General features: G+C 45.1%; 2 protein-coding genes across 2 annotated transcripts; both read right to left on the reverse strand.

Moving 5' to 3' along the window:
* Nucleotides 1-922: 922 nt before the first annotated feature.
* On the reverse strand, nucleotides 923-4,119 carry gjd2b (gap junction protein delta 2b). The gene is made up of 2 exons (XM_049597148.1): nucleotides 3,667-4,119; nucleotides 923-2,960 (listed from the first exon to the last, which is right to left on the reverse strand). The coding sequence occupies exons 1-2, from the start codon at nucleotides 3,735-3,737 to the stop codon at nucleotides 2,117-2,119; spliced, it is 915 nt and encodes a 304-aa protein (XP_049453105.1). The 5' UTR covers nucleotides 3,738-4,119; the 3' UTR covers nucleotides 923-2,116.
* Nucleotides 4,120-5,365: 1,246 nt separating this feature from the next.
* Nucleotides 5,366-8,447, reverse strand: LOC125900374 (actin, alpha cardiac muscle 1). Its single transcript, XM_049595317.1, has 7 exons — nucleotides 8,304-8,447; nucleotides 7,664-7,802; nucleotides 7,084-7,408; nucleotides 6,843-7,004; nucleotides 6,483-6,674; nucleotides 5,783-5,964; nucleotides 5,366-5,700 (listed from the first exon to the last, which is right to left on the reverse strand). Exons 2-7 carry the CDS (start codon nucleotides 7,790-7,792, stop codon nucleotides 5,557-5,559), a joined length of 1,134 nt encoding a protein of 377 aa, XP_049451274.1. The 5' UTR covers nucleotides 7,793-7,802; nucleotides 8,304-8,447; the 3' UTR covers nucleotides 5,366-5,556.
* Nucleotides 8,448-8,749: the final 302 nt, after the last annotated feature.

Here is an 8,749-nt window from a genome sequence, read left to right on the forward strand (position 1 = left end):
ATGCACTGCATTGCATCAAAGTGAAGTTGACAAACGGCTCTCCTTTCTTCTGCTTTTCTTTTTTTTTCAAGTTCATGACTTAGGGAGAAATCTGGGTTCCCTGCTGAGTTGGAGATGGATGCGCCGGTGCCGCCGCTCTTCGATCTCCCCCGGCTTTGCAGAGTCATCCTGGCAGGAGAATCATGAAGAGACCAGCCCTTCCCAGATCACCTGCAACGGTCAGCTGCATACATCTCATTTTATCTCTCTGTGTCTTTATTTCACCCTCACTCCCCCTCCCTTGTGTGGGCACAGTCTTAAGCACCTTCTCTTTTTTCCCCCCTCTCCCCCATCTTTTGTTGTCATTTTGACCTTCACAAGGAGTACACGACCTTCCCCCTCACTTCAGGCTGCTTTCTTACATTCTCAAATGAGAGAAGAAGGGATGAGCGGAGCTGCAGAAAGGGCAGCTCCCTCCGTATTCAGAATCATGATCAGCTTTTTGTCATTCCTGCAGAGTACAGGGAAAGTCACAAACTAAGTTCATAGTGAGACAGTGGGAATGTATAGCTCGCCGTAAGGGCTCAGAGCAGTGTCAGATTTGATGCATATAGATTAAAAGTTTCCTCAGACCACTCCGTTACTGAGCAAAAGTATTGATGTGTCTTGTATAAGCAGCATCAGTATTGCAACACATTGCAGAGTGATGAGATCCTGTACAAGGTGTGTCCTGCAGTGTTTTTTTTTCTGTACAGAGTGGGTGTGGCTAACATCTTCACTGCACCAAGGCAAAACTTGCCCTGAATATATATATATATATATATATATATATATATATATATATATATATATATATATATATATATATATATATGTGTGTGATAGGTCAGTCAACATGAGCTCGAGCAGCAGACACAAAGTACTGCACCTCACACATTGCTGGTGTACATGAATCCCACTTTTATTTTCCACAGAGAAAAAAAAAAGATGTTTGTGTTTTTTTTCTGGTCTGTTTCAGTTACATTTAAACCACTCTATGAAAAAACTGTAGCACCAGAGCAGATTTTTATTGCCCTTTCTTTGATAAAAATGTCAATTTGTGCTATTTTTTCCAGTTTTGATCGGCTTTGATTAGGGAGAAACATTTACTTCTTGTATATAAAAAAAGACTAGCACTTCATTTATTTTTTTTCCAGTCATTTGCAAAATAAAACAGAGAAAACTGTTATATTATTATTTTTTTCTTCTTCATTTAAATCACAACAAATACATTTAAAGCAAATTAAAAAAAGAATTCTGGGCGGCATTTAGCATAATCCAAGCAGGGAATCAGCTTTCATGATGATTATTATATATTTATATATTTATATGTATACATATATATCATGTTTATATACAAGTATGGCACTTGATTACACAAAAGCAAGAAAAAAAAAACACTTCACAAATAAAAGCAGTGGGCGCTTTGGTGTGTCATAAATTAAGGAAGTCACAGACGTTAGCGTTTGCAGCAAATTCACCAGATACTGTTTTGCAAGTCAGCTATAAAGCAATGGAATGGTTACATATGTTAAGGTCAGTGGTGCAACACAGGCAACATAAAAAATAAACATGATGTATTTCAACTAGGTCGAACCATAGTAGGGATTTATATATCTATGCATATATAAATCTGAATGATAGATTTGTCCTTTAACTACTGTGTATGGTGCCATTTAATTAGGTTGATGCCAGAAAACAGGTGGAAAGAAAACGTCTTAAAAACACCGTCAGGTCAGTAGCACATTTTGGATAAGGTCAGGCCCTCAAGTGTTCACCTCTTAGTGCAAATTTTTGCATTTTACTCTCTTCAAGTACAGCAGAACAAGCCCACAGAAGAGTAAATATGTGAACACGTTAACATGGTCTCCATTTAGCATCTTACAGAGTATAAACGTTACTAAAAAGTTGCATCAGTGCAATAATAAATAAGTAAACAAACGTGTAACCCACGCTTGCCATGAAGTCCTTAAAAGACCAACAAATCAAAAAAATCTGCCCACTCTTAAAGTCATGACACGAATTAGGCGTGCGGAGCTGTCCATCATGTCCATCATGGTTTTATTTATACATCTGTTTTTTCCTTTCTTCCCGTGTGTTACACATAAGCAGAGTCACTGGACTGAGTGCGGCCAAAATTTGGCACACTCATCCTCGGCAAGTCCTTATTTCTGATTTCATAAATGGACTTCCGCCGAGCCTGCACACCTCGCACGGCCGTTTTGATTTTCCTCCACCCCAAGTGATTGAGTTCTGCCAGGTTCAACACCACACAGAACCCACTGACGGCGAACATGAACACCAGGAACACAGTCTTCTCCGTGGGTCTGGAGACGTAGCACTCGACGTCTTTGATGCAGGGGTAGCGGTCACATTCGTACACCGACGGGACGTTGAATCCATACAAGAAATACTGACCCACCAAAAAGCCTATTTCCAGCGCGTTTCGGAAAACCACCTGGATGATGTAAAACCTGGAGATGCCCTCTTGTCGCCTCATTTTGGACTTTGTAGTTCTCATTGCCGAATTAGGGATCTCTTTGACTTCTAAACAGTCCGGCTCGGCTTCTTTGGTGGAGTTCTCCGTGTTCTGAAGTACTCCATTTACAACCGTGTTCTTTATCTTTTTGCTCTCGTCTCGCTTCAGTGAATCTTGATCCTTATCTAGTGTCAGATAGACTGTTGAGTACCGCCGCTCCTTCTGCTTGGCCGACTGATGCACCGAGTACGTGATAAAGCAAAGACTCGGGGTGCACACCATGATGATCTGAAAAACCCAATATCTAATGTGTGAAATGGGAAATGCCTTGTCGTAGCATGCCTGGTTGCAGCCCGGCTGTAAGGTGTTACAAACAAACATGGTCTGCTCGTCATCATAGACAGTCTCTCCAACTATTGCTACGATTAGAATCCGGAAGATGACCACCACTGTTAGTAGGATCCTAAAAAGCAAGCAAACAAACAAACAATGTGAAAATAAGTGTGTTATCTGGTACAAGTGTGGTTCAGTTGTGCGCAGCCTCGGTGGCTGAAGCGCTCACAGTCCAATTCGGGTGTGTGTTGGATTTGGGGAGCTGTCCAGTGCTGAAACAGGACGCTCTTGAGGATATGTGTGTGTTTTTATTACTGTGTTCTTGTGATTGTGTGTGTTCCAGTGTGTTTTCTGATTAAATGGCTGAAATGAGAATGACATGTAAGCAATCGGCGTTGCTCTGCCTGTACATGTGTGCGCTTTGTTAATGGAGAGAGGTGATAACGCCGATCTCCTTCTGCCACCCATGAGTGCACAACCACCACTCCAACTCACCACCAAACATCAAAGGGATACGTGGATAAAATGAACACATGAAATGACACATGGATTTTTTTTTTTTAGTTTAGGCTGCTCGCAGCACCATCCCAGGTTCTGAAACGACAGCTGTCAAGTGGTTTACTCAGCTGTCTCGTTTAGAAGGATGGGAGTAAAAAAAGGAAATCTGTGAAACAAGACAGAAAAAAATCCACAACACAGACACGAAGGACTGGGCACCATGCTACAGACGATCCTTGAGGCACAACACAGAAACGGGGGACTGGGAACCATGCTAAAGACGATCCTGGAGGCTGCTGCGATTCTTCTGTTGTCCTGATTTTTGCTCATCATCTTACCTTCCTATCATAGTAGAGTGCTGCTGGACAGCAGCCTCCAGGAGCCTCTCTAGTATAGTCCATTCCCCCATTTCTGAGCATCCGGAGAAGACTAGAGCACAATGGCACTCTGTTCAAATCCCTCCAAAAAAAAAAGCGCGTTATTTCCAGTCCTGCTTCTCTCCCTCTCTCTCTTGTTTTCAGTCTCCAAAACGTCCGGTTTTAGCTAAGAAATGCATCCGTCACGGGATGCTGCCGCCGTCCCCGCTTCTCTCCGTCTTTCTGCGCGCTATCTGCTTGGTTATGTGCTTAGCGCGCAGCGAGCGTCCTGCTGTGTGTGCCGAGCGCTCCCACGACGTTGCCACACTTTTCCTTGTCATGGGAGTCTGAAGGGCTGATTACTATAAGCCCCCCTATTTTCGATCTTCAGATCAGGTTGATGGGCTGCGCGCTGCGTCTGGATGGAGGGAGGTTGGATTTAATGTCTTGCCAGCGTTAATCCGCCTTTAAGTAGTCTCCCCCCTCCCATGCGTCACGTACGCGCAGACAGGTCGGTGGAGCGCAGCCAGGAGGACCAGGGCTTCTGATTTTCAATATTTCAGTTTTGTATATAGCGTGCGCCATTCAGTGGACACTGCCGAGGACGATTGTGTGCACATAACCTTTAGTGAGTTTATACATTTTAGCATGGGTGAGAATCAAACCTCTAACCATGGCTGTATTGTTACAACTCACTGAGCTACAGAACCACATGTGCACCACATATAACAATTCCATCCTTTTTGGACAGGGGTTGTGGGTGCACCATGTTCTATGCGCATGGGTCAAGGTGATGTCCGTGTGTTTTTAACTTAACAATATAATGCAGGTGGTTACAAAGACGTGTAGCCTGTGTGTTTAATCACTTTAACACAACCTATTGTTGAGCCTGCACGGCTTTATAAATGAACCCAATCCCCCTGTCTTGGAGCGGACAGCCTCGCATGCCCTGGAGGTATCCCTCCACATGTCGCAGCCTGCTAGTAGAGCTGTTGTTTTCACCTCAGGCAAAGATGATGCTCCGGATACAGTGACAGAGTGCAAGTACCATCCGAGTTGCTAATCGCTTTACAAGGCAGCCTGCCTGTCTCTCTCTCTCTCTCTCTCTCCCTCGCTGTCTGTGTGTGTGGAGGTTTAAAAATAGAAGCAAAATATGTGACCCCGCCCTGTATATAGCCCTGAGATTTGATCAAGTTGGAGCGCCGCATTGTGTGTACACTAATATTAGACTGGTGTGTGGTCTGACACTTCTAATCTGAGTGTGACTTTATCCAAAAAAAGAGTGGCTTCACTTTGGGTTTACATGCAGCCTTAGAAACGCACCTTCTTCTTACTAGTGCATCATATTATTAGTTATATGAGGCTATTAATAGCATCATCTAAATGTGTCTTTACAGGTAGGCAGGGTGAGCTCTGTCCAACCTGGGAAACTGGGGATTACCGATCACGTGACAGCGGTGTTTGCACTCAATGAAACTTGGTGCGGTTAATTTCTCATGAGGTGGCTTATCCTCTCCGCTCACTGTAATCTTTTCTAATTCAAATCTTTAGTAACCTTTACTCATCCATCACGTGACAGAAGGACAGAAGCCTCCGCTGCTTTCGAGAGACACGGAGAGTAAGACAGGGGGAGGTTTTTATAGATCCCAAACCAGACCCTACAAAAGAAAGACGCGTCTCCTGCAAGTCTCGGTTCTCTTTTATTTATTTATAAACCTGTACATATCCACATATAAATTGCACCTGTAGTGTAAACAAATAATTTGACGACAACATACGAATTCCTCTTGAGCCGTAAATTAGGTTGTTGGCACAGAAAGGGGGAAGTGACAGAGGGTGAGGGAAGGAGGGGAGGGAGGGGCAGTCTGGCGCTTAGAAGCACTTCCTGTGCACGATGGAGGGTCCAGCCTCATCATACTCCTGCTTGCTGATCCACATCTGCTGGAAGGTGGACAGAGAGGCGAGGATGGAGCCGCCGATCCACACGGAATACTTCCTCTCAGGAGGGGCGATGATCTAAACACACACACTTGTTACTCTGATACTCTTCTCCTAGAAATGTCACAGTCATATTCCCTCATAAAACACTCCGAGTTACCTTAATCTTCATGGTACTGGGGGCCAGAGCGGTGATCTCCTTCTGCATGCGGTCAGCGATACCCGGGTACATGGTGGTGCCGCCGGACATAACGTTGTTGGCGTACAGGTCCTTCCGGATGTCAATGTCGCACTTCATGATGCTGTTGTAAGTGGTTTCGTGAATGCCAGCAGATTCCATGCCTGTGCGAACACAGCGGAAAAGTTAGTGCTGCAGAGAACACATCTGACACCGCCGTCAGCTGTCCTAACAGGTGCTGAAACGGACAGCTCCGTCAACAGCTGCGCGCTCTGTGGCGCAAATGTGAACAAAGCCCCTGCTTTAGATGACTCGTGTGTATTTATCGGCGATGAAGTGATAAAGCCGACGGTGGATAAACTGTGACCTCCACTTGGTGATCATATTTAGGCAGCCAACCAAAAATATATGAGCAATAAGCACGTGTATTTTAGAAAAGCCATGCGTTCATCCACTGTTTATTCTGCTTTAATAAGAGCTCTGTGTTGATCTGCACCGAAAACAACTGGACTTCATATCTCTTTTCATTTGTTTATAAGATAATTTGATACTTTTGGCAAACTCTAATACGTTAATACCTAAAATAATGACTAAATTACTAACACTTTAAAGTCCACAGTTCATGGGACAGTGTCACTAAAACTAAATTAAGTCTTCCATGTTTGCGCTCGCCTTTACGCACCAATGAATGAGGGCTGGAAGAGGGTCTCGGGGCAGCGGAAACGCTCGTTGCCGATGGTGATGACCTGACCATCGGGCAACTCGTAGCTCTTCTCCAGGGAGGAGGAGGAGGCGGCGGTGGCCATCTCGTTCTCAAAGTCCAGAGCCACGTAGCACAACTTTTCCTTGATGTCACGCACGATCTCGCGCTCAGCTGCAGGAGACCAGAATTATGTCAGTCATATGTGCATCATCGGAAAAAATATGAGAAGGAGCATAAATATGTTTTTTTGTTGTGTTTTTTTACAGTGTTAAAGTACTTATAACTGCGTTATGGCCAACCCAAGTCCGCCATAAATATGAATTAGTAGTCTATACACACCGGTTGTGACGAAGGAGTATCCACGCTCAGTCAAGATCTTCATGAGGTAATCTGTGAGGTCACGACCGGCCAAATCCAGACGCATGATGGCGTGAGGAAGAGCATAACCCTCATAGATGGGCACGTTATGGGTCACACCATCACCGGAGTCCAGGACAATACCTGATGATTAATGCAACAGTTATTTCATGTATTAACTCACTGAACAAAATCTTCTACACACCTGAGTTATATGTCATACCTGTGGTACGCCCAGAGGCGTACAGGGACAGCACGGCCTGGATAGCCACGTACATGGCGGGGACATTAAAAGTCTCGAACATGATCTGGGTCATCTTCTCTCTGTTGGCTTTGGGGTTGAGGGGGGCTTCTGTCAGCAGGGTTGGGTGCTCCTCGGGGGCCACGCGCAGCTCGTTGTAGAAGGTGTGATGCCAGATCTTCTCCATGTCGTCCCAGTTGGTGATGATGCCGTGCTCAATGGGGTATTTCAGGGTCAGGATGCCTCTTTTGCTCTGGGCCTCGTCGCCGACATAGGAGTCCTTCTGGCCCATACCCACCATGACGCCCTGAAAACAGGAGGATCGGGAAATCAGTGATGTGGTGGAGAACTACTAGAGCATCATTAACTACCACCTTTTGTTTTCAGAACAAACAAAAACAACATAAATGGTCGGTTTATGTCAGTCATAAATTGAAATATCGATGCGTAATTTTGGCGCGCAATTACGCACGCTTGATCTGGCACTTTTTCTTAAAGCCACAGATTGTTTAATGTGATACCATCAAGTCTGAAGTGATAGTTTATGAATAGTTTACTTCACCTGGTGACGGGGGCGACCAACGATGGAGGGGAAGACGGCGCGAGGTGCGTCATCGCCGGCGAACCCAGCCTTCACCAGGCCGGAGCCGTTATCACACACCAGGGCGGTAGTCTCTTCGTCGTCGCACATGGTGTCAGCTCTGCAACACACACGGGGGCGCGCACGCACACGCCCGCAGTGACACGGTTAGATCCAATAATGGAATTCCCTGTTTGTTTGGATTGCATGGTTGAAGCTATCTCTCCAAGCCGGGCACGACAAACAACACATATAAGGTCGTGTTTTGTGGACAAGCAGTGAAGGGAATGACGGTTAGCTGTCGTTTGCTGCTGCTGCTGCTGCTGATATTATATGATACAGAAGTGCGTGTTAAAAGCATGTGTTAGTGTTCGGGTTTTCTTTGCTGGGTCACCAACACAAGAACTGTGAGTTATTTTTTTAGTATTCACACTATACTATACTAACTATAATCCACAATCTGCAAAAGAAAAGAAGCCGATGCTGTGAGATGATCCGTCTCAGTTAGTTGCTGACATTTGGTTAGGCAAGGATGAAAAATCCTGTATCGATCCTCTTGTGATAAATCCACTGGTTGTTTGGCCCCATTCGGTCCCTTAGTCAGCCGTGCAGGTTTACTCACCAGATCAGCACCAGACGCCGGATCTTCAGGGTGTGAACCAGGGGGTGCCGAATCGTCACGTCGGACCACTTTATACCCTGACAGGTGTCCATATTTGGTAACCCATTGCCCTATTGACAACAGACACTCCATGAATGGACAGAGAGAGGGAACTCCCGCGCGGACATCTGTGTGTGCCGCCCATGAGAGGACAGCGGTGAGGACAGACAGACAGACAGACAATGACAGGCTTCCTTTTGATCTTTTCCTTGCCTATAAATCATGATAATATCACTGAAAAACATGACTGTCTCTGTGAAAGGCTTAATCTAGTGAAGGACAGCGACAGTATGACACAATTCCATCTGATATCAATATATTCCTATAAATATCAGTGTTGTAACAAAGGCAATCTAAGTATAACATCCCATTTAAGGACATAGGCCATAACCAGTGGCCTAATCACT

Source organism: Epinephelus fuscoguttatus, linkage group LG14 (genome assembly GCF_011397635.1).
Source record: "Epinephelus fuscoguttatus linkage group LG14, E.fuscoguttatus.final_Chr_v1".
NCBI lineage: Eukaryota > Metazoa > Chordata > Actinopteri > Perciformes > Serranidae > Epinephelus > Epinephelus fuscoguttatus.

What these genes read in the sequence shown, in the direction of transcription:
- gjd2b (XM_049597148.1), bottom strand. Translation starts at nt 3,737, where the DNA reads ATGGGGGAATGGACTATACTAGAGAGGCTCCTGGAGGCTGCTGTCCAG. An exon ending in CACTCTACTATGATAGGAAG is followed by an intron (nt 2,961 to 3,666) that starts GTAAGATGATGA and finishes CTTGCTTTTTAG; the next exon opens with GATCCTACTAACAGTGGTGG.
- LOC125900374 (XM_049595317.1), bottom strand. Translation starts at nt 7,792, where the DNA reads ATGTGCGACGACGAAGAGACTACCGCCCTGGTGTGTGATAACGGCTCC. An exon ending in ATACTCCTTCGTCACAACCG is followed by an intron (nt 6,675 to 6,842) that starts GTGTGTATAGAC and finishes GGTCTCCTGCAG; the next exon opens with CTGAGCGCGAGATCGTGCGT. An exon ending in CTTCCAGCCCTCATTCATTG is followed by an intron (nt 5,965 to 6,482) that starts GTGCGTAAAGGC and finishes GTGTTCGCACAG; the next exon opens with GCATGGAATCTGCTGGCATT.